At 42.0% G+C, this 26119-nt stretch overlaps 1 protein-coding gene across 1 annotated transcript in view; it reads left to right on the forward strand.

Moving 5' to 3' along the window:
* DYSF (dysferlin) overlaps positions 1-26119 on the forward strand; it is a 187089-nt gene that overhangs the window by 144900 nt on the left and 16070 nt on the right. Inside the window, exons 44-49 of the mRNA XM_039852517.1 lie at positions 12027-12125; positions 19170-19298; positions 19606-19761; positions 21341-21432; positions 23751-23921; positions 24607-24749. Of these exons, the coding sequence (XP_039708451.1) occupies positions 12027-12125; positions 19170-19298; positions 19606-19761; positions 21341-21432; positions 23751-23921; positions 24607-24749 (790 nt within the window). The remainder of the gene's footprint in view (positions 1-12026; positions 12126-19169; positions 19299-19605; positions 19762-21340; positions 21433-23750; positions 23922-24606; positions 24750-26119) is intronic.

Raw genomic sequence — 26119 nt, forward strand, 5'->3', positions numbered from 1 at the left:
TTCTCATCTGTAGTATCTTCTTAAGACTTCCTATGAGCAAAAATTAATCAATTTGTTTTCTTGCGTTTTTTTACTCAATTCTTTTACGTACCACTTGACTTAGTCCTCATACTGCTCCCCTTGTTTTGAACCTTAATCTCTTCTTTTTGTCTATCTTTACAAAGGGAAGTTCTTGCTTGTCAGGTACTGAGAGCTCAGATGGCTTCTGTCTATTAGTGCATGAGGTCTTTCTAATTTCAAACTCAGGTGAAAGGCAGAAGGAAACAGTCAAAGATTGCTATACTTTTACCTGGCTGGTTAAGAATCCAGCAGGGTGGAAAAATGAGAAGGAGAGCAGGATCAGAGGCTTTTCTACCGGGCTGAAGAGTTTGTTTCCTGTTCGTTGTGGCCATCAGATGTTACCTAGCTAGGTCAGGGCCACAGCCCTTGCCTATCGACTCCTGTGTAGGGAGGAGTCTTTTAAAGAAAGGAGAGCTGACTTTCTCCCAACAGGCCCGCCAGGAGGGAAGTTTCCACAGTCTTGGCTGGGTGGATCTTCAACTTTGTGGGTTCAGACACCTGATGGGTCAGTTTTTTCAAGGCTGGATACGTATTACTCAAGTCTCTAAACCCAGGTTGCCACTTTATGAGATTACAGTGAGAAATACTTTTGCCTAGGGAATGTGACCTTGGATAGTGGTCCAGCCGGGGTCTCTCTATAGGTTCAGCAATTGGGAGGCCAAATCGTGACTGGAGATGAATGAAGAATCAAATGAGGAAAGATAATTCTGTGACTTGAAATTTAGTGGCAGCTGAACAAGATGGATGGATACCTCCATCTCCAAAGGTAGGGACAGTTTTAGTCCCTAAGCCCATGTCCCCTCTTCCCCGATGATGCTAATGTGAATGACTGTCAACGGTCAAACCTTACTCTTTTCCTCCATTTCTAACACTGACCAATTCCCTTTTTTACGGACATATTCTTTCTCTAGGTGTATTAATACAATCTCTCCACTTAGGGATAAGGCTTGGTGCAGGAGCCACTCTCCCCCTGTGAGGTGATTTTGCCTCTCCTTTCTCTGAACCACCACACATTGATTTCATGGTCTGATTCTCTGAGGACAGCCCTATTTCCCTTAATTCTGAGTTTTGGGGGGAATGCCTCATTGCAGCTCATGAGTACTGACAACAATTTATCCAAAGACTTTGAAACAAAGGTTTTCTGAGCAAAGGAATCAATTACAGGGTGTGGCTCCCAAGTGAGGAAGCATTTCCAGAAGGCATCCAAGGCAGTTTGTCTCAGAACTCATGGTTGCACCTCTGAACTTGAGAGTTTGAGGGGGAGTGTTTTAACTTTAATAACATCAATGGTTTTACCTGTGCTTTTATATATATCAAATGTGTTAATTAGGAGGATACTTATCTTCTTAAAGTAGGTTTCCTAAGGACGTGTATTTGGCAATGTTGGTTTACCAGGAATTACTGTATGAGCTTGAAAGTAACAAAACTGTACTTCTTTAAAAATATCTCCGGTTCAGATGTGTTGCCAGTGCAGCCTGGCTTCCCCCCACTCCCATTAGTTCTGATTAGGGAGGTTTGATGCCTGTCACTGTGTGTAATCTGGACCTTCCTTTGTGAGTCATTCCTTCTCTCATTTTCTCAGAGCAAATACAAATCGCCCATCAAATGACAAGTGAAGGCACAGGGGAGGCAAGGGGAGGGAAATCAGAGCCGAAATCTGTTAGCTATTTGGAGTAATTGGTTATTTGCTGTGTTTGCTGGTTGGGAAGCAGAGCACATACTTTACGGTCTCTCCTGTTACGGGGGCTGGAGTCACCCGCCGATATTGGATCCTCGTTGCCGGAGCCCTTGGCTCCGGGCGCCTTTCCCCTGCTTGGCATTCCTGTGGTCTCCTCGGGGGTGCACCCCTCCTCCCTCGATGCACACTGCAGGGGGGACAGCCCGGGGTGAAACTTGTCTGGCAAACTCCAGGGCCTCATCAGGGAGGAGGAGGCCCCAGCCCCCTCCCGCCAGCCCTCTTTGCCTCTGCCTCATCCCTGCCATACTCCCCTCTTCCCGAGAGGTCTCTTCCCTGGTCCACGAGGAACCTGATTTCTCATCCAGAGGAAAAAGGTTCTTCTCTTCCCAGAGGGAAACTCTCAGCCTTCCTTGGAAATCTACAGGACAAGAAATTCTCTCTGAGGTCCAATTTAATACCTTTTTACCCCTATTGGTCCTGTCACTGTCCCTGTCCCCTCCCACCCCCTAGCCTGGGTCAAAACAGTGCTTGGAACTTGGTGCAGCACTCGCTGCTGAGTACAAGTCTGCCCTGAGGATGCTCAGTGAAATTTATTAATCTATCCAGTATCTTGAACACCTCTCTTACTTTCACTGAGGTCTGGGGAAAACAGACTGAATTAACAGCAAGTTCAAAAGATAAAATATTTTAAAAGTAATGTGATTTTGTGTATGAAAATGCACACAGTAACTAGAAAGTAAGTTGACTTTGGCACATAGTAGGTACCTCCCAAATACCTTTTAAATTGAATTTAAGATAGCTAAGATTAGTGTCTATAGTTTGATGAATGCTTCTGCAGTTCTGGAAGACCTTCAAAAATAGTTTTTCTCAGAAGCAGATTGTTGGAACCATTGTGAAGCCAAACTATCTGCATAAGCAGAATGAAAGTAAGGTAAGCTTTGGCCCAGGCCCTGTTGGAACCACTGCAGATTCTGAATTAGTGATGTCTCATTGCTTTCTTCATAGGTTTGAAGACTGATGGGATCTTCTTTCATTCAACCTACTGGATAGATTCCATTCCTCTGGGCTTTGCGGATGGGTGTATGCGGACACCCTATCTATCCTCAGAGGACCAAGTCATGGGCCTACATATCCCTGTTAGGCTCCTGGGTTGGGAAAGGGCCAGTAAGCTGGGACTCTCCCCAGGTTCCCACCCCATCTGGGTCCCCCATCTGGAACAGGTCAATAGTCAGATTTCAGGTCCTGACCTTTCTCTGCTCACCATCTGCTTGACCTTGCTAGATTTCAGGCACATTTATTTACTGGGCCTTTTGGAAGCAATTGAGCATTTTGGTTAAAGGTCTTCCCTTCCCTCCCACTTCTGCTGGTCCAGCTTGAAGTGCGAGTAGGCAGAGTAATGATTCCTTTTCAACAGAAATGGGGGCAGGACTGCAGAAAGTGTCAACAAGAGGTTGAAAACCCAGTGTTCCACTTGTGGAAATAATTAAGTGATTTTTGTTATGAATGTGTAGAGTTCTGCTGAATCAACATGGTAGCTGGCTGTGGTCATATGTTTGTGTTTTGGGGGGCATGAGAAGTGTAGCATGTGTGGGGTAGGGTAGGTTTGAAATTGGGGTGTCTGCACGTCTGGGGGTTTGACTGATCTACATATAGGCATGATTACTTGTATGTTACACCTGTGTTTGTATGAGTGTGTGCATGAGCAAATAGGCCCAGTTTCTTAAACTGTAGGACATTAATGAGAGAATTAGAGGAATCGTCATACCATTATTCCCGTTATGCAAATGTCAAGCCTTGGGTCAGCGGTATTGGGATCAAACTGATGATATTGGCAATATCAACAAGAGCATTTATCATGGTAAACTTTACCGGTCAAAAAATATCTTTGCGGACATCAACTCAGAGCCTTGCAATAACCCCAGTGCTGGGTTATGATGTCATTACTATTTTGATGTTAATGATTTGTGTAAAGAGAGAAATTACTTTTAATTTTAATTAAGGTCTGAATGTCTACCTCTAGGTTGACATAGACAAGGAAGGTCTGCTTAAAATTATAAAAGAAAAAAATAACAGACTTCTATTTTAGAGGTAGGTGTGTAGTTCCATATAGTGACCCAAAGTTTAACATAACTTTGGTGATAAACGAATTTGAACAGGAACTTTTCTTTTTGATTCAAGTGGTCATCGTGGGGAGAGAATACAAGTGATATCACCCTCCCTTCCTCACTTTCCTCACTTCACAGAAAGGCAGGCTTAGATTATTGTTGTCAGTTTTGCTGCCCATATTCATAAAGTGTGTTAGGCCCTCTGAATGAAAATGGGAGATTAAATGTTCGGAATGTGCTGTGCTGATTTGGTTCTTCGGAGGGATTAGGCTGCCCATTAGACTGGATCAAGCCTGGAAAAGCATGTCTTTGTTACGTGGCTCCAGTTGCTCAGGAGCTGAATGTTGGCTATTAGCTGAAATTGGAGAGGCTGCCAGTCCGTGCCTTGATCAGACTTTCTTGCTTGGCTGGCTGAACGATGAGGGGCCTTGAACCTTGGACATGGGGAAATAAAGTTTTAACGGTCAGACTTCTTGCCAAAGCCTGAGATGACACTTCAACAATCAAACCTTTTGCATTTGTTTTTTCTCCTTGCCATGGTCCAAGACTGGATGCTTAGCGATTGCAAAATGAGGTCAAGAACATGCTTGGAGTTAGAGAACATCTGACCATTTCCCTTTTGGAGCTTTGGGTTATGAAATTCCACTAACGTCAGAGGGTTGGTTGGCTTTGGCATATCTGGGTTAAGACATGGAAGGGCTGTCCTTTTACTGTGGCGCTTGTTCTTATGGGTATGCTAACTTATTTTTGGACTTCCTGAGGAAGAATAAGAAGAAGTAAACTTGAAATAACTTCATCAGAAGCCAGATTAGTGACATAACTAGAATGATGTTTTCAAGTCACATCTGTGAGTGAGTTAAAAATATAACTATTTTGTGTAATCCGGTTTAATCTCTCTTTTGAGCTCACATTTTTCCTGATAGCAGAAAAGTCCTGGTATTCTTCAACAGTGTAAATTTAAGCTTACTCAGTTTGGGGTTTTCCCTCCTTGTCCTCACCCCTGGGAGGCAGCTAAATTCTGGGTTAGGCTTCCATGGGGAGGGGCCCCTGGTTACCATCACGTGTCCTTCCTGGATCTATAAGTCCACTGAGTTCTGAGCACACAGACCACAACGCCAACATCTTGTTATCTTGGCCACAAGACCCTTTGAGGTCCCCTGGCTCTCTCTCTCTCTCTGGCCTTATTTCAAGTCCTTCTGGGGAGCATGGTACAATTTGGCAGCTGTTTCATAACACTCTGGGGTCTATAGTGAATGGCAAGGGCTCCCTTAGGCTCTCTCCCAATGACACCATGCAGCCATCTTCTTCCAAGTGCCTCATGCCCCAATTCCTTTGGCAACTTCTAGGTGGCTGCTGCTTACCAGATCCCCAGAGTTACGGAGGAGTCTTTTCCATACATAACACTGGAGCTACCCAGGAGAGGCAGAGTGTGGGAGTACCTTATCAGAAACCATCACAAATCTCTAGTTCTTACTTCTACACCTCCAGACTTTCATCTCCTCTGTAGAGGATGAGAAAACTGGCCGGACAGAACATCCTTTCAAACCTCTTTTTTTAATGGCGTGTGGTCTGCCTTTGGAAATTTAACAGCCAAGGATCACCCATCCCCCTGCTGTTTAAGCATTTATATATCCATCAAATATTTACTGAGCTGCAAATATGTGCCAGGCAATGTTCTAAGTACTGGGTACATAGTGTTAAAAAAGATAAAGGTCTCTGACCTCATGGAGAAGGAGACACAACAAACAAATACTTAAGTAAAATATATGAACAGTCAGATGGTGATAATTGCTAAGGAGAAAAAAAGCAAGGAAGGGGGAATAAGAATCGGTAGGAGGGAGTCGTGCTTTAAAATATGGTATGTAAGGAGGGTAAAACAGATTAGATTTGAGTCAAGACTTGAAAGAGGTAAAGATGTCACTATAGTTCTGTCATGGGAATAGGGTTCCTGCGACAGGAAGAGCATGTAGATGCTGGCAATGTTCAAGGACCCAGAAGGCCACTGTAGCTGAAGTGAGGAAGAAAGCGGAAGGATGTGAGATTAGTGTGGTGTGACGGCCTCATTATGAGAGACTTTTGCTTGTTGCCGTTATAAAGGCTTTAGCTTTATTCTGAGTGAGTCGGCAAATCATTGGAAGGATTCGTACAGAGGTGACATGTTCTGATGTGTGTGGCTATTGTGTTGATAATAGATTTGGGGGCACAGGTGAAAATGGGGAGGCCAGTTAGAAGACTGTTGGAATAATCCAGTTACGGAGAACCAGGGTCAGCGATAGGGGACAAATGGTCTGATTCTGAATGTGTACTGAAGATGGCACCAACAGTATTTGCTGATGGACTGAATGTGGGCATGAGGAAGAGGAGTCCAAAGCAACTGCAGTGTTTTTGGCTTGAGCATTGAGAAGGAAGGAGTTATTATCTACTTATGTGGGGAAGACCGTGGAAGGAGCAGGTGGGTGGGGGGTATCAGGAATTGGATTCGGGACATGGTATGTATGAGAAGCTTATTAGGTGTCCAGTGGGAGACATGAAATAGGCAGCTGGGGTTCATAGGAGTCATCCAGGATGTAGAGAGCTCAATGTGGGGTTCATCGATGTATATGTTATTTAGAGATGTGAGAGTTGAGGAGAACTCCAAGGAGTGAGAGTGGAGGGGAAAGAGAAGAGGTCAGAGCTTGGAGCCCTTGGGCACTCAGACATTCAGAGGATGGGTGATGAGGAATCAGCAAAGACTGAGAAGGTGTGGCCAGTGAGGTGGGAGGGTCACCACCGTGGTGCTCTGCAAGGTGAGGGGGGATATTTCAAGGGCAAAGGAGTGACTGCCTTTATCAACTATTGCTACTATATTGATTACGGAGGCCTGAGCGATTGTGACGTTGAAAAGCATCTTGGTAGAGCGGAGAGAATGGAAAAACAAGAATTCGAGACAAGCGTAGATAATTCTTTCTGAAGTTTTTCTGTAAAAGGAATAAATAAATGAGGCAGGAGCCAAAAGAGAAAGTATGGTCAGAGGTTTTTGTTTTTGTTTTTAAATGAAGGGGCACTAGTGTCACATGTTCAAATGTTGATGGGGAATGATCCAGTAGAGAGGGAAGTCTGATGACGCAGAAGATGGTAGGAATTAGGGAGTGGTGTCCTTGAGTAGACCAGACGGCAAGAGACCCAGGACACGAGTGCAGGGGGTGGCCTTGGGTTGGGGTGAAAGTAGAGCACCCGTGGTAACAGAAGGGAAGGTAGAATGTCCACTAATCCACTTTTTGTCTCAATAGCTTCTCCTACTCTGGAAATATAAATGGAATCATATGATATGTGGTCTTTTGTGATCGATGTCTTTCATTTAGCATAATGTTCTCAAGTTTATCCATGTTGTAGGATGCATCAGTTCTTCATAGCTCTTTATTATCAAATTATATGCCAATGTATGGATATATCACATTTTATTTATCCATTCATCAGTTGGTAACATTTGAATTGTTTCTACTTTTTGGCTGTTTTGAATAGTGCTTCCGTGAATAGTCATGTACACTTTTCGTGTGGACATAAGTTTTCATTTCTTTTGGATATACAGGTAGGAGCGGAATCTCTTGGATATATAAGGAGAGGTAGAATCTCGGCAGTTCCGTTCCTAGTTATTTATCCAAGAGAAATAGACTTTCTCTTTGACCATTTGAGAACCTGCCAGGCTGTTTTCCAAAGTGACTGCACCATTTTACATTTCTACCACCAGTGTATGAGAGTTCCAATTTTTCCAGATCTTCAACACTTGTTATTTTATGACTTTTTGATTATAGCCTTCCTAGTGGGTGAGAAGTGTTTCCTTATTGTGGTTTTGATTTGCATTTCCCTGATAGCTAATGATGGTGAACATCTTTGATGTGTTTATTGGCCATTTGTGTATCTTCTTTGGAGGAATGTCTATTTAAATGCATTGCTCATTTTTTATTGAGTTATTTGTCTTTTCATTTTTGAATTGTGTGAGCTTTCTATGTTGTCCCTTATTTGCAGATATGATTTGCAAATATTTTCTCACATTCTGTGAATTATCTTTTCACTTCCTTGGTGATGTCTTTTGAAGCATCTTGCTAATATTCTTTAAAAATTTTTAAAATTATGTAAGAAATACATGTATACAATGAAAAATTAGAAAATTTTGAGTGATACACAATAATAAAAAGAATAAACAAAACATTTTTAATCTTATCATTCAGAAGTAATTGCTGTCAACATTTGGAGTTTGGTCCTTTTATTAAAATAAAATCACATTCGCTTCTTAATTGTTTGCAAAACTTATCAGTGGTGAGTAACTTTCCATGTCAATAAATACATTTCTATAGCATCTTTTTTATGTTGCATAACATTTAATCATGTGGATGTTCAATTTACCCAAATGGTTCCTTATTGTCGGATGCTTAAGTTGTTTTCAATTTTTCACTATTATAAATGAAGTTAATTCTTTGTGCGTACCTATGATTATTTTCTTTGGATAGATTTCGAAAACAGAAGTGATGGGTCAAAGTGTATCTACACTTTAAGCATGTGGAAACATGCAGCCAGACTGCCTTCTGGAAAGATTGTGGCCAGCTATGCTCTCGCTAATGTGGTCCACACAAAAGAAACAAATACTATTATCAGTAATAGCAGTAAACACATTGCACTAATGTGTTCTTTATACATCTTGACTCATTTATTCCTCACAATAAGTTTATCAGATTGGTACTATTATTTTCCCATTTTACAGATAAGCTAATTGAGTTATGTGGTTGCCAAGGGTCACATAGCTAGGAGTGGCAGGATTTGAACCCTGCTAGTCTGGCTCCAAGTCTCGGCTCCCACCTACTCTGATTTACTGCTTCTTTATATCCATATCACATGAAAATTATTGGCAGCGGCAGCTCTGTGTCCAAAAGCCCAGAAGGGACAACACCTGGTACTATTAAGCACGCTGCTTTAAGATATTATTATTATGCTACGAAAGCTTCCTTTTATTCTTGATTCACTGAGAGCCTCATTTAGGAATAACTGAAAAATTTTATCACCCTTTTCACCCCACCCCTCTTCTTTTTTTTGCATGTTATGGATCAGGGGTTGGTGTGCTTTTTCTTAAATGGCCAGATAGGTATATATTTTAGGTTTAGGGCCGTAAGGTCTCTGTTACAACTACTCAACTCTGCCTTTGTAGCTGAAAAACAGCCACAGGCAATATTTAAATTACAAAAGCAGGTGGCTGGCCAGTGGGTCATAGTTTTCACATTTCTGTTATAGATGATCAAGTGGGTTTTCTCTCCTTACTCAATGATATTGAGCCACTTGTGCATTCTGGAATAATCCAGCTTGATCTACTGCAGCAATCTATTTGTTAGTATTTTATTTAGGATCTTTATATCTATATTTGGGAATAGGATTAAGCGTGTGTGTGTGTGTGTGTGTGTGTGTTCATCTGTCAGTCAGTCCTGGTCAGGCTTCACAAAGAATGATTTATTCTTTGAAAGACTGATAGAACTTTTCCCCCAAAGAAACAATCTTGGCCTGGTGTCTTTTTTTGGAAGTAGTTCTTTGAGATATCTTCTACTTTCAGGGTTACTGATCTCTTCATGTTTTCTATTACTTTTGAATCAGTTTTGGCAACTTATATTTTTCTAGAAAATTACCCATTTCATCTAGATTTTCCAAGGTTTTGTCATTGATTTGGGTGTAGTAAATCTCTTAATGTTTTTATTCTCCCTATATCTTTGTATATGACCTTTCTTATTCTTGATGGTGTACTCACTTTTTAACATTAGATTTAATAAATGTTTATTTTATTGATATTTTGTAAGTTTGCTCTGGAGTTTAATTATCAATTGTAATGTCCTTCTTTCTAATACACTAATTTCTACTTGTCATTTTCAAATTTTAATCTTCCTAATTTCTCTTTCTAATTTTTTGAGTTATCTGATTATTTATTTTCATTCTTTTTGTATAAAAGCAAAAATGTTTAAGGTTGAATTTTTTTTTTGAGTACAGACTTGGCTACCATCTATAAATCTTGGGGTATAGTCCTCTCACTATTGATATTTTCTAAGTATCTGTGATTTTAGTTTTGGTTTTCTCTTTGACCTAGGAAGTTTTTAAGAGGATGCCTTTAAATTTCTAAAAGGTTGGGATTTTTAATTTTTAAATTTCTCATTAGTTTCTAGTTTTATTGCATTATAGTCAAAAAATGTGACTGATAATGGGTTTATTTTTAAAATTTATTGAAATTTGCACTGTGGCTTTTAATTTTTTCTGAGTGCTCCAATGGTGCTGGACAAGAAGGTATATTTTCTGTTTTTAGGTTGCATAATGTTTGTCTATTTAATTGACACTGTTAACAGTAGTATAATAACTTTTCCACAACTGTTGTATTCTGTCATTTCTTTGTACAAAATACACTGGTTGTTGCCTGTTTATGCCTGACTCTGAGCCTGGGCTGGGGAGGAAAATAAAGACTTAGGAGGAATCAAACAGCTAAACGAAATTCCATTCTAATCATTTCTATCTCTGTGTATATATTTGCGTGCGTGTTAATGTGTATATTTTGGGGACGGATATGTGCATTTCAGTATACATATCCCTTGGGCATGTCTGTGTAAATATAGTCTTCCATGTGTTAGTGATCATGTGAGTTTGATATGTATATCTGTGTGTATTTATTGATCCATAGTATCTTTTTCTTTAAATTAAAACATGAGGGCTAGGGGTCCACCTTGCCCTGTGCTGCAATTTCCAGGGTGGTTACAGGTCAGAAAGCTCTGCTACCCTGTGTACCATCTGAACCTCTTTTCCTCTCTCCTGGCTGCAGAAGACCCTCCTGGTAAGTTGGTCAGACAAGGAGGGACTCTGCAGACTCGGCCTTGTGCTGACACCCTTTCTCTGTGCTGTGTGCCTGGAGACCACATTCTGGCCACATAGAGGGTGTTAGGGCCACATTTTCAGGATGGCCGAGACTCCAAGAACCTCGTTCCACCCTTCCCCACTGCGCCTGTTCAGGTCCCCTTGGCCTGCCTCTACCTTGTACTCATCCTTAATAACCTGGAACTCAAAGGACTGAGCACTGATTTCAAGGGAGCCACCAACACCCCCAGGAATCTGATGGTAGACATTCAATTCATTTTATAGAATCAGAGCAGTTCCTGGGAGATCTCCTAGCTCACCCCCTTGTATAGAGGAGGAAAATGAGTCCTGGATGGGCTCTCCTTCCACCTTGTCCTTGGCCCTTCCCACTGAGCTGGATGAGCTTTAATCGTACTAACAGGCACAGACCCGAGTGCCCAGCCCCAGGCAGGTTTTGGGGGAGGCCCGGGGAAGAGTGACCATCCTACCTCTGAGGAGCTTGCTGACTCCTTTGGTGACAGGACACACACGTCTAGACAGTATGCAACTGGAGGGGCATTCTAGACACAAGAGCTAAGAGGGTCTGTAGACACAGCATATGCAGGAGGAGTTAAAAGGTGGGGAGGCCAGTGTGTGTCATAAAAGGTCTGTCCACCTTTTCCTACAAATGTGAGTGAGTGGAGAAAGAACAGGGCAGAGTGTGTTGTCACAACTTCCCTTCTTCTCACCTAATTTCTTCCATGTAGCATAGTGGTTTTTGAATAATTGGCACTTAGTATGTGTTGATTTTCAGGAATTCAGCCTTGATTTGACATTGGAGGAGGCTAAGTTCTGATTTCCAATGCTTTCTTTTTTGCTGGGTTGGAGCAGGATAGCTCTTTGGGGTCTGAGTTTTTCTAGGTATACTGTATTTTATTAATAAATTACACATTATTGACATTTTCTCCAAATTGTTATCCTATGTACCATCAGAGTTTAGCCTCAGCATGTCCCTGGAACACAGAGGGGACCATGATGATTATGCTTATTTTACAGAAAGGAAAAAAGAGAGACCTGAGCACTTAAGAGAATCACACAATGAATGGGGGCAGGGCCTGGGCTAGAGCCTCTGCCTCTTAATACCAAGCAGGTGTTCAAACCTTTTTTCCAGTCTGTGCAGTCTTGGCTCCTGGAGAAGCAGGAAGTGCCAGCTCTCTGCTTCCCTGAACTCACCCAACAGGGGAGCTTTGAGGTCTAGGCCGGCCATTTGGCCTTGCTAGGTGTCCAGTCTGGAAGAATCTTGCTTGGCAAGGTCTGTTTCTGAAGTGATTGGTTTCTTTTTATCCACTCAGGAGGAGGAGTTCATTGATTGGTGGAGCAAATTTTTTGCCTCTATCGGGGAGAGGGAAAAGTGTGGCTCCTACTTGGAGAAGGACTTTGACACTCTAAAGGTGAGGATTCTCCAAATATTCTCTTCAGTCTAGCAGTCCCTGGGCACAGGTGATGGGCAGAGGGAGACACGACAGAAAGAGAATATGTGTATATTCACACACACACACATATTTGTCTTCTCATTTGGTGCCTGAGGGCTGAAGAATCCTGATGAACTAATTGAGGTGAGAAAGGTCACCCACCGATTTAGAGCACAAAGTCAGCGTGGGCTGGGATAACCAAGAGAGTATTTTGAAAGAATGCTAAAAAGTACTGATGTATTTTTGGGTGAAATGATGCCTGAGATTTGTTTTCAAATGCTCAAAAAAAAAAAAAAGAGGAAAGAAAAAGAAAACTTAAGAAAAGGGGAAGATAGATAGTGTGAGTGGCCTTCTGACAGATTTTCAAAATATTAAAAATTATCCAATTTGCAAAATATTGAAAATTATTAAAGCTTAGAGATGAGTACTTAGGGATTTGTATTACTATTCTGTATATTTTGAAGTTATTTGAACTTTTCTGTAATAAAAATTTGTATTAAAGTAAAAAGGAAAGTCAGCTTGAGAATGTAGCTCTAATTCCCCCACCTCTACAATTGGGACATAAACTGCCTAGAAAATATAAACATATGGTAAACTCTGTCTTGTGAAAAAAAGAAAATAAAAGAAACTCCCCAAAACAACAACAAAAAACAAAACCAGGGATGAATCAGACAAATTCTGGTATTTTAAGAAAATTCCACAAATAAAATAATGCTTTTTAAAAGTAGGCTACTTGAAAAAAATATAACCAGAGGTGACTCAAAATTACTTTCCAAAGGAGTTGTGTAATGTTCTGGAGAGAGTGACCAGCAGGTAAGATGCAAGATACTCAGTTTATACCTCAATTTCACATAAACAGTAAATATTTTAGTGTAAGTATGTTTCAAATATTGCACGAAACATATTTATCTAACAATTATTTGTTCTTTATTTGATATTCAAGTTTAACTGAGTGTCTTATATTTTCACTTGCTATATCTGGCTGCCTTACTTAGAGAAGCAAGTATGGCGAAGGCTGTCAGACACATGGGAGAGGTCCAAGGAGCACCCTAAAGGGGACTTGGTGAATAGAATTTAGGGCTAGTCGGAGGAGGAGGTAGCCTGGGCTTTCAGATAGTTCTCCTGGCTGAAAGCCTTTGGTGCACACTCTGGAGAGTGATTTCACGAAGTGGCAAGAGTTGTCTCTGATATGTTGGAGGCTCTGGGTGAATTGTGCCTGGAGACCTGGATATGCAGAGATGAGGCCTCAGGCAGCAGCAGTGGCTCTGCAGGCACAGGCCTCCCCAGGAAGCAAGTTTTTCACAGACTTGGTAGTTGGATGTGTGAGGTTGGGCAAAGAGACAGACCTGTTTGTGTACCAGGAATAAGATCCGACACATTAGGTCTGGCATGTGGTACTATAGCCTTGCCAAAAAATGAGAAAAAGCAAGTAAGAACGAGGACTCCTGCCAGGGTGACCTGTGGCCCTGGCCCCCTTGCAGCTCTCTCTCTGATGCTGGATACTGAATTGGCACCCAGCCCTCCAGCTTGACCTCTCTGAGATGTCTGACAGTATCCAAGTGAAAATGGGCTGTCCAAAACAAAATGCACCCAACCTGTTTCTGGGGGAAAAACCAGACCTGGAAAGAACACTGGATGAGTAAGTTTAAGGATGAGTAAATAGAAGAAAACCACCACCATCAACATGTATCTTTGAAAAATAACCTGTAGCATTATGGAGAGAATAGAATACGCAGTGGGTGGAGACAAAAAAACATAATTTTGGTAATCATTAGCATGGGGAAGAAAAACAACTCATACTCTCAATAACAAAAGATAGAAAACAAAAGATACAACAAGAAAGCTTAAGAACACCCCAGAAAGTATATAAAAACACTAGAAAAAGAATATAACATATTAGTTTTCCTAATAAGTAAAAATGGACTAAATTCCTCTATTAGGTGATTATAACTCTTGACTATATCAAAAGTCAAAATTCATTATATTGTCTTTTGAAGATATGTCTAAAACAATACAACTTAGAATGGCTGAAAATCAGTATTTGGCAAACAAGATAAGTGCAAACAAAAGAGAAAGGGATGGAATTTAAAGTAAAAAGCAAAGGAAACAAAATGGAGTGTCTTATATAAATAAAACACATACACCTCAATGAAAAAATATTCCCAGATATTTTTGCATAGAACAATAAAGCTTAAAAATATTTAAAACAAAAATGGTAGGAATATGTAAACTAATACCTCACACAAATAAAAGCATGAGATGACAAGTTAAAGTTACAGTGGGATTTTAATGTACCTCTTTCCTAGACAGATGAAGCAGGAAATAAATAAATAAGGAAATAAAGATATGAATAACAAGTAAGTGTTTTTAAAGCTAAATTAAAAGTAGCTTTAAAATAGAGAATAAAAAATAATGAAAATAGAGAATACATTTTTTCCTAATGCTCAGAGAACACTTACAAAATTTGGTCATATATTAGTTTAGTAATAAGTTACCAAAAGTGGAAATCATACAAGACATTAAATTTAATAAAATGAGAAATTAACAACAAAGGTTTAAACAAAAGGGCCAACTACTTGGAAATTTCAAAAGTATTTTATTGGGACTTCCAGCATGAACATGGCTGCAAAAGTCAGCATTTTCCCCCTTTTCTTCTGGAAATCATTCAAACCCACAAACTCCATTTTCAGCAAGAGTTGGAAACAAATAAAACCCGCAGACTCCAAAATACATGTAAGGATTGTCCAAAGGCAACCAAGAGTGGGCAAGAGCCCCTCGGCCGTAAATGAAGAGAAGATGCATGGAAATGATGAAAGGTCATAGTGCTAGCAGATCTCAGAAAACCCCATACCTCCTAATAAAAGAATGTTGATAATTATTTAAGATAAATTCTAGGAACATGGGGGCTTATTCTCTTTACTTTGGTGTGTGCTTGAAAATATTCTTGATAGTTTAAAAATATAGTTCCCAAAATTGAGGTTTCACTATAAAATATAAAAGTTATATCCCTTGTTCACAACAATGGATATAGACACTTTGAAAACAAGTTCAGGCTGGTGACAAAAGACTTTTAGACCTGGTTTTGTTCAGAGAAGCAGAGGAGGTCAAGCTACATAGAATCACACAGGTGGACCATGTTTGCAGGAAGCCGTCTGCCTCTGTGGTGGAAACAAAGGAAATAATTGGCCTAGGAAAATTCAACACATTCAAGGATAAGTAATAATAAAAGAAATATCACAGCATTAATTCAAAAATACTTTGAGAAAAAGAAGAGAAAATATTCATCGTAACTTAACCAAAAGAAAAGGATATATACCCACCAGTAAAATTTTGCCAAGCAGCAGATGAGATGAAATATTTTGCTGTAAACTTTTTAGAAATGGGCAGTCAGAATGCAAAACAGAAATAAACTCAAGGGATCAGGAGAGTAGAATAGATGAAATACAAACTGGTAGGATTCAGGAAGAAAGAGAAAGAAACATGAAATTAGAAGGAGCCCTGGGCATAATGGCCACATTGGAAAATACAATAAGAAGCATAAAGGACAGAAATGATGAAAGTAAATAAAATGAAATGAAAATAAAGAAAGAGAAAATTACAAATATAGAGGTCAGAGAAAGGAGATTCAACATTTGCACAATTGAAGTTTCTGAGGAAGACAACCAAAAAACAAAAACAAAAAAAACCATGAAATAAAACAAATAAATACTTAGTATTTAATAAAATTTCACTGAAATGAAAGAATACTTGAATATACACATTATAACAAGGTCCACTGTGTGTCAGGAAAAAGTGACTCAGATTGGTCTATCCTGAGACACATCCTAAGATATATTATTGGACGTCAGAGATAAAGAATGTTTTGGGGGTAGTCATACCTCTTTCCTTCCAAACAATATTAAGCCATTTAAAATAGGAAATAAATCAAAGTGGCTTCAATTTCTCAACAACATCTAATACTTGAAGACAGTGAGCACCATCTGTTGATCATCAATGAAAGACAAGGTGACCGAGGAATTATATTCAGCCAAGCTGCTACAAAGGCTGCAGACACCCATGCATGCATACTCAGGAACAGGTACTATGGTTCCCATGAGCCTATCTTGAGGAACTCCTAGGTAATGAACTTTATACAACTAGGAGGTAACTGAGAAAACCGCAATGAAAGGACTGGTTATAATCATATTTTACTTTATACCTAAAATGAAAACAAAGAAAGGATTAGGGTAACAGAACTGAATATAAATATCATAAATCACTGAAAATGCAGAAATGATAAAACTGACCAAATTTACATGTAGAAGGAGAAAAGATGATGGGATACAAAGTAAGGACACTGATTGCCATACTATAGAATAGAGTTGACAGATATTATTTAAAATTGGCAAATCGAATAATAAGAATATAAGCAAATTATAAGCAAACAGTACAGAAGTAAATATTAAGGAAGATAATATTGTCTAAAATTGGGTGTTCAGAGGGAAAGGGAAAAAGATAAAATTTAATTTATCATTGCTATAGTAGGAAATTTATAAATACTGGCCCTGAACGCATAGAAGAATATGAGTATTATTAGTATATAATAATATCAGAATATAAACTCAGATCATCCTAGATGTTAGGAGAGCTACACACACACACACACACACACACACGCACGCACACACACACGCACATACACACATGCACACACAAAAACAGACCATGTAGGCAAAGATTTAAAAAAAAAATCTATGAAAGTAGAAAACTATAAATATATTACATAACTATATAAATATAAATTTAAAAGCAGATAAAACGTATCTGTCATATCAATACATGTCACATCAATCACTTATTAATAAAATTTAAATCTGATCTCAAAGCAAATCTAACTCTAAAATAAAGATATTCATAAAGGCTGAAAATAAAAGATGGAGAAAACATGTGCCTGGTAAATCCAAATGAAAAGAAAGTAGAGGTCGTACTCTTCATATTAGATGAGAGTGTATTAGGTTCCCCAAATTAAGTGAGACAAAGAATGGCACTTAATAATGCTAAATGGTGCAGTTCCAAGAGGTGACAATTTTAAGAGCATCTGTGTGCTAAATAATACAATATCAATATTTATAAAACAGAAATTACAGGAGCTACAAAAAAGAAATTGAAACACACTGGTAAGTAAGGGGAGATTTTAATTCTCTTCTCTCAGTTCATGTAGGGCCAAGTGGACAAAAAAGTGAGAGGATGTAGAAAACCAGCATGATTACTAACTTGATGGAACCCTGTAACCTGAAAATAGAGACTACACCTATGGCACAGTTACAAAAATTGACCATGTAACAGGCCATGAAAAAAACCTTAATAAATTTCCAAAAGTGGCAATACCACTGACAATGTTTTTTGATCCTAATGTCATAAAATTATAACTTAATAACAAGATCAAAACCTCAAAATTCTCTTCTATCTGTAAAATTTTTGACCCCACCCACCCACTTTTTTTTTTTTTTTTTTTAAGCAATTCTCGGTGAAAGAGAGAATACAACCCAAAATTTCAGACCTGGGAAACAATGTTAAAATGCTACATATTCGAATTTACTGGTCATAGCTAAAGCAGTGTTCAGAGGAAGATTATAGCCTTAAAAACTTATGTTAATTAAAAATAAAAATGAAAACTAGTGAAGCATCTAGCTCTTGGAGCAAATAATAAAAATAAAACTGTAATTATGGAATGCCAAGAAAATGAAAATGAAAACATTATACAGAAAAAACAAATGGGGGCAATACCAAGACAGTAATAAGCAGAGGCAATTTCATAGCAATAAGTACTTTTCTTATCAGAATAGAAGGAGCAAAGTAAATAAAGATTCAGCAGAGGAAGTTAGAATAAAAAAAACTTAAAATAGTAAAAAGAATAAAATAATAAAAATAAAAGCAGAAACAAGGAAGTAGAACAGAGAATAGAACTGACAACAAAGAACTGGTCCTTTGATTGAGATCAATCAACTACATAAATAGAGCAAGAAAAAATTTAAAATGATACATACCAAATGTTAACCAAATAACTAGTTGTTATTTTTCGAGAGTCAGAATATAAGGCAATAATAATATTTTCTTCATATTCATTTGTATTTTTAACAATAAAACTGTATCACTTGCATAATTAATTCTTTCTTGGAAGAGATAGAACTTGAGCTAGACCTAAATGAGAAATAGTATTTCGCAATATGAGAAAGGAACTTACCTGAAGTATCTTTTCTGTCATTTTCAGATATAACCAACTTAGCATGTGTACTAAGTTGTTGAATATCACAATTTATTAGGTATATTTTATCATCTATTATAGAAAACTACTGCGTTTAAACCTAAGCAGTTCTAAAACACTGCTTTAACAAAGAGAAGTCATTGGCTCTTTGTAAATAAATTGACTTCGCAAACTTTAATTGGTGCTCAAAAGACATACTTGGCTCAGGGTTTGATATCACTGTTATTTGGACATCCTGGATAGTGAGCAATTTTGCTTGACATGCCAATCTGTGAATTTTCCAGAGTTCTGTCTTACTCTTCAAATAAAAAGTCAGTTAACTTTTCATTTATTTGTTTGACTGTGATCTTATTCCCTTAAAAAAATGCGGCACCTATGTATATTACTCTCGATACCTAAAATACTGGACTAACCAGAAAACCTTATTCCCTAATAAGGGAATAAATAAGGGAACAAATGTTTTCTTTCTTACTCCCTTCTGTTTTTTTCCCCCTTGTTCTCTCTCTTTAATCTCCACCGTTTGCATACTTTTTATCTCTGCCTTTGTTCTTTCCCGATCCTACCTCTTTTCCTTCTGGGCCCCTCTCATACCTCTACCTCTCCCACCTGCCCTCCTCTGCCATTTTCCTCTAATTTACTTGTGCCCTTTCCGCTCTTTTTTCTTCTCTGTCTCTTCTCTCCCTTCTTTCACTCTGACACCATCATGTCTCCTCTTCCTTTTCTGTCCCTCTTCTTCCTCTTTTTCCCTTGTTCCCCTCTCTCCTCCCTACATGTGGCAGGTCTATGACACACAACTGGAGAACGTGGAGGCCTTTGAGGGCCTGTCTGACTTTTGTAACACCTTCAAGCTCTACCGGGGCAAGACTCAGGAGGAGATGGAGGACCCATCTGTCATTGGGGAATTTAAGGTAAATCCTTGAGGACATGTCCTTAACCCAGGGAGGCCTAAGACTGGAGTGGCAGCAGGAAGTAAATAGTACTGGAATAATATCTGTAATGACCATAGTGATGACGCTGATCACCGTGTGGGTAATGGAAGTGGTGACAGTGATGGTGATGCTGCTGATGCAGAATCTGATGGTGGTGATGGGACGGCATTAGCCTTGGAAATCTCAGTGGTGACGACTCTGGCAGAGATGAGAATAATGGTCATAGTGGTGATTGTGCTGGTGATGATGGTGATAAAAATGAAAGCTGACTCCTTCTTCTTCTCAGGGTCTCTTCAAAATTTACCCACTCCCAGAAGATCCTGCCATCCCCGTACCCCCAAGACAGTTCCATCAGCTGGCTGCCCAGGGGCCCCAAGAGTGCCTGGTCCGCATCTACATTATCCGAGCATTTGGCTTGCAGCCCAAGGACCCCAATGGGAAGGTAACGTTCCTAGAACTCTCACCTCCCCCAGAATATCAGGCTAAGGTACAAATGGGCTGCGGAATCTGGATACAACTCCACCCTAGGAAGTTCACAGTAAGCCGGGGAAACCAGACAAACATGCAAAACTGAGATGTGACTGGATGGAGTTCTATCACGGGCCTAGAGCTCTAGGAGTTCAGAAAAGGCTAAAGTCAGTACAAGGCATTGAAGTGATGAAGAAGCCTTCCTGGAAAAAATAAGGACCTATGGAGTTTTGATAGACTGGGAGGGAGAAGAAAATAGTCTTTTAGGAGGGGTCAAATCCTTGGCAAAGGTATGCGACAAGGCTGCTTAGCATACATTTAGCACAAGGATAAGGCATAAGGATAGGTGACATTGAAGGTGTAGGCTGAGATTGGATTTTGTAGGACTTTCAATGTGGGGCGTGGGGGAAGGAGAGAAAGAACAATGGAACAGGATCAGTAATCCTGCCTTCCCATGGTAGAGCTGGAGGCAAAACGAAAAATCAGTAATACTTCTCCTGGCTTTATTTAAACGTTTGATATTTTGTTCCTCATAGACCGTTGGCATTGATTTTAATTTTTTAAAATATTGCATTAAAATATTGTTAATCTTGATTACTGAGTTTTTGGCCCTCCCAAGTACCTCATCGCCTCCCTCTAGTCCCGGCCCTGAGTGAAGGAGGGGAACTTGAAGGAGGGCAGGCATCTGGAGTTAGGGGGAGGCAGTGGAGAGAGGGGCAAACTGAAGTTGAGACAGGAGAGGAAAGAGAAAAGAGAAGAGAGGCAGGGGTGGGGACAATTGGAGTTGAGAAATATAAGGCCAGGGTCCTCTCATCCCCTTAGATGGGTATAGGCCTAACTAGTGTCCTCAAAGTGAGGGGAGAGGCCTGGTCTCCTACCTCTGGAGCCCTGCTTTTCAAGGTGAGAAATTATAGCTGCCAGTGCCCTCCTGGGAGGTCGCAGAGCAGAATGAAGCCATCCCCAGCCCAGGCATCACCAGTAACCTCCAAGACATGGTCTCTAGCCCTTGTAGGAGAAGGCGGGTGGCCAGTGCTCAGTTCATGCACTTTAAGGCTTCTCAATGCCAAGACTGACCCTGAGCACTCTCCAGCTCTAGCCGCTACTGGAGGATAGTTGAGGAGATGCTGTTGCTTGTAGGAGGCATCCAGGGAAGGCCAGCCTGAGCTGGGTTAGGCTGACAGTCTGGCCATCTCTTTCTCTTTCCATCTGCTGAAGCAGAGGTCAGAGAGGACCCCAGCCTGGCCCGGTCACATATGTCATACAAGCTAGTATGTTACTGAGGATATCAGCCGGGCCTCCACCTACCTATTCCCAACTGGGAAGTGGATTGGGAGCATGGGGGACTCAGGTACCACTTTCCACTGTGGCTAGAAGCCCATGTCAGGGCCAAGTGGTGTGGTGTGCAGGACGGGGCCCCCTGGCTTGGCAGGAACACGAGATAGCAGCTCCTTCATGGCTGGCCACCTAACTCCAACAGGAGGCAGAGGACTGAAGATGCCTCAGAGATGCGTTTGGAAAGTGATTTCACTTGGTCTTTCTGTCTCCTCCTTCAGTGTGATCCTTACATCAAGATCTCCATAGGGAAGAAATCGGTGAGTGACCAGGATAACTACATTCCCTGTACTCTGGAGCCTGTGTTTGGAAAGTAAGTTGGGGGGCAACCTGGGTCTTTGGGTGGAGGAGGTGCCAGTCTGGATAACCCACAGCCCAGTTGGGGAGATGTAGCTGCCACTGGGAAGCCCCTGGCTTCTAGAACAAAGCTGTGTTCCCTAAATCTTGCATATCTGGGGAGAGGGTTGGAGCGTAACTTCAGCTAGTTCTTCATTATGTGTGCTAAAGGTTGGAGTCCTGGCAGAATCTCCTAGTTAAACATGTAAACAACCACCTCAAAGATCAGAAATCTAAATGGAAACCCAGAACACGTATTTGCTAATTATTCTCTCTCTTTTTTTAAGATTAACTTTTCTTTTGGGATAATTTTAGGTTTACAGAAAAATTACAAAGATGGTACCATTTCCATATACCCTTCTCTCAATTTCCCCTACTGTCGACATCTTACCAAAAACCATGATATATTTGTCAAAACTAAATAACTGATAGTGGTGCATTACTATTTACTAAACTCTAGACTTCATTAGTTTTTGCCAATTTTCCCATTGATGTCCTTTTATGGTTCTAGGCTCTAATCCAGGATCCCACATTGCATTTAGTGATTATTATTTTATGGTTGCACATTCATCTGATATGGATATAGATAGAGAGAAGACATGGACTTAAGATAGTAAAAAACGTCTTGAAATCTCAGAGCAGAGAAAGGAAGGATCAGAGCCCACTGCATGCGAGTAGGTCCCAGGCATCCTGACTTCTGCTGTTTGGATGCGAGCTTAATCAGGCTGAAGAAAGGAAAATTATAGAGGGAGATTGGAGGCTATTTCTCTAGCCCTTGTAGGGGAAGGTGGGTGGCGTTCTGATGCTATCGAGTGACACATTGAATTCATAAACCTGTGTCTATCAAGTTGGTTGTGGTCACTCAGCCCTGCAGCAAGGACCCAATCAGCCTGGGGAAGTGCCATTTTTGAAGGTGAAATGGTCTTGGCCAGTGATGAGCCACCACCAAGCTGGAATTGGAGGGAAAGGCTGCAGGGAAGATGGCAGACGGGAGCTCTATTCGGTGAGCTCCAGTGGCTGGCGTGGGGGCACGGGCTCACAGTGACTGGGCAGCAGTAACTGTTCCACGATGGGGGTGTGGAGGTCAGGACCCAGAACCAGGTCGGGGAGCAAGTGCAGAAACACACACCTCCCACTTTGTTTACCATCTTCCCCAAATCATGGCCAAGCTGGTCTGCCTGGGGTCTCAAGCCTCCCTCAGGTCACAGCAGAAACCTTTTCTTTCGAACAAGCATAACCAAAAGGATATAATCAAAACACAACTTTGTTTTTGTCTGCTAGTATCCCATAAACATTTATTCGTGGGGGTTATCTTCCCTGTTCCCTGAGTGGAAACTGTGGCAGGCAGGCGGGCAGTTTTTCTGCTCACATTTAGACAGTCCACTTTGTCATAAACCCACAGTCCCAACTTGGTAACCAGAATGCCCACTGATGTGTAATTATGAACACCCCGGATGGCTGGAGGGCAGTCATTCCCCTCTCCCGGCTGGTCCACTTTGGGCATAGCTGTGTACAGCATGAGGATGTGCGCGTGGAAGGAAGGCTTTTCCTCCCTCCCTCTCTCTGCCTAGTGTCTCTCCTCTCCCACTCTCTGGCTCCCTTGTTGGAGCCCCAGGTCCCATGGGGCAGGACTGAGAGCTGCTCCAGTCTGGCCTTGTGGTGGCCCAGCCAGGATGGGAGGAAAGTGGCTCCTCCGTCTCTCCTCCTCGCTACCACAAGCTGCTTTCACTTCCTTGAGTGTGAGTTGGATGCTAGTCTTGCGTCTCCCATCTGCAAGGAAATGAAAGAGAAGGGCCAGCACCTCCACATTTGACCCCCATAGGGCTGGTGGGTCTCAGAGCACAGCAGGAGCTCTCTCCAAAGAAATTTCTTCACAAACCCTCTCTCCATCCCACTGCAGAAGTAGGTGTGAAGCCCCAAGAGGCCTGAGAGTGGGTCCCAGGCCACCCTCTGCTGAATTCCAGAGCTCTGGCACTTTGTTCTGGAGTTTCACATTTCTTGTCTCCTGGTGTAAACTTCAGTTTTAATGTCTCTTCCAATTCATTCGTTCATTCTGTGGTCCATGACGTGGCTGCTGTATGCCCAGCCCAGATTATTTGGGAAAACCAAACACACACACAAGAGCTACAGGAGACCCAAGGCTTGTGGACTGCAGGGCCACTCCTGTGAGGAGAGGAAGAGGCCATGGATGGTTTTTAAGCTCTTCCTCTACTTTTGCCATCCTCTTGAGCTTCCAGTGTGTCTGGCGACAACAGGGAGCAGGCATCGTTCTGACATCTGCCCCAACCCCTGCAGGATGTTCGAGTTAACCTGCACTCTGCCTCTGGAGAAGGATCTGAAAATCACTCTCTATGACTATGATCTCCTGTCCAAGGATGAAAAGATCGGGGAGACGGTCATCGACCTGGAGAACAGGCTGTTGTCCAAGTTCGGGGCTCGCTGTGGGCTCCCACAGACCTACTGTGTGTAGGTGCACGGGGACTGGCTGCTTCTCTGATAATCCCACCCCTGAATACTGAGCACTTACTGTGTCCCAGCCCTAGGCTAAGCACTTCACAGGTGTTCTCTCACTCAGTCTAATCGGGGTGCGTCCTGACTCCACAGATAAGGAAGTTGAGGCCCAGAAATGTCATGGGTTGTAAGTGGTGGCATTCATATTTAAACCCGTGTGTCTGACTCCAAGAATCTCACGCTTCATCATCTTTATAATCTGGTTTTCCTTAAGGCACTACTGAGGGCCTGTAGAGGGAAAGAGAAAGGAGGAGAGAAAGAGGAGGGGAGACAGGCAATGGGAGACATGGGCCCCAGCTGGACCCTCAGGGCATTTATGTCAGGTGAGCTCCTGTGTAGATAGCTCCATCCACCTCCTTATCAACTTGGATCTTATTTGGGTCTGATTCTCTAAATCTGGAAATTGGAAAAATCTAAATTCCAATTCTGAGTGTATGAATTTAAACAAATCCATTTATCTCTGGGCCTCGGTTTCTCCATCTGTAAAATGGGGATCCCCTGATGAACAACCACATGGGCACCCTCCGCAAAAGTCAAGGGTGGGTGATGCTTTGCCTATGGGTACACAGGTCATTGCATGTTCCTCTGCCCTCGTCAGCGTCCTGGGGCGTTTCATCTTTGTCTTGTGTTTGGGCTACAGTTCTGGACCGAACCAGTGGCGGGACCAGCTCCGCCCCTCCCAGCTCCTCCACCTCTTCTGTCAGCAGCACAGAGTCAAGGCCCCTGTGTACCGGACAGACCGCGTGGTGTTTCAGGATAAAGAATACACCATCGAAGAAACAGGTGAGCTGCCACAAGACCCTGAAAACACTGTGGGCCCTCCCTCTACCACCTTCTTTCTTGCTGGCTCTCTCCTGTCATAAAGGGGCCAAGTGGATACAACCCACCGCAGCGAGTGTGGTCTGGGATCCTCCAGGGCAACACCAGGCTAACCTTGTGCTTCGTCTTCTGGGAACCAGTGCTTATCTGTGATACCACTGTAAAAAGAAGACGTTAAGGTGGGGCCAAGTCAGAGCTCAGTCCAAGGTTGGGTTTCCCATGAGTTGAGATGAAGGATGAGTCTGAAGTCATGGTCAGAGTGACAGTTAGGATCAGTCTGCTTCTGGCTTTGGGTGGTCAGCCTTCGATTAGAGTTTGGGGTGCAGTGCACCTCTGAGAAACAGTTTTCTATTTGAGTTGCAGCTTGTCCTTGATGATACCTTCTGAGCTCCTGCTCAGAGCTCCTGCACCTCAAGCATCCAAAGTGCAGGCAGGAAGCCCTGCAGCCCCCACTTCGCCCATGGGTCTGCCTAACATTCATGCCTGAGAATCCCACCACATGCTCTCCATGTGTCTGAGTGCCCACAGGCCTACGCTGCCCACCTGGAGCAGCTCAAGAAGCAGAGTGTTTATAGGCCCAGCTGGCCCCTCACCTTCTGCTAGTTTCAGAGACTTTTGATGTCAGAGCTGGTGCCGAGGTTATAAAAGGGAAATGATGGCTTTGACTCCCCTATCCCAGGGGTCCCCAACTCCTGGGCCATGGACCAGTACTGGTTTGTAGCCTGTTAGGAACTGGGCCGTACAGCCGGAGGTGAGTGGCGGGAGAGCAAGCAAAGCTTTATCTGTATTTGCAGCTGCTCCCCAGCGCTAGCATCACTGCCTCAGCTCCACCTCAGATCATCAGGCATTAGATTCTCATAGGAGCACCTGTCTCTGGTGCCAAAAAGGTTGGGAACCGCTGCCCTATCCCAAACCCTCTCCTTCTCTTTCTGTTTTTCTGACCCTCCCAGGTCACGGCTGAGCCAGCTCCTCCTCATTAGGCCCTGACTCCACCCCTCATTGTCTTCCTGTAGAACATGCGTCTATTTTAGGGGTGGTCTCATTTCCTTCTGCTAGTCTGTGAGCAGCTTTAGCACAGGGACCAGGGCTCATGGTCATAAATTTGTAGGAAAGCTGTAGTTGGTGAGGTGTGACGTCAGCCTGTTTTTGCAGATGAGGCTGTTGAAGCCACAAGTGGTTAAAGACCTGCCCAAAGTCACCCAGCAAGTTAGGTACAGAGCCAGATTCCTGGCAGTGGTCTTTCTGCGATGCCTTTCCGCTTCCTTAGTGGCACCTATTAAAGTGGGCAGAACGTGTGTGTGTGTGTGTGTGTGTGTGTGTGTGTGCGCGCGCGC

This window comes from Pteropus medius, unplaced genomic scaffold (genome assembly GCF_902729225.1).
Source record: "Pteropus medius unplaced genomic scaffold, Ma_sr-lr_union100, whole genome shotgun sequence".
Taxonomy (NCBI): domain Eukaryota; kingdom Metazoa; phylum Chordata; class Mammalia; order Chiroptera; family Pteropodidae; genus Pteropus; species Pteropus medius.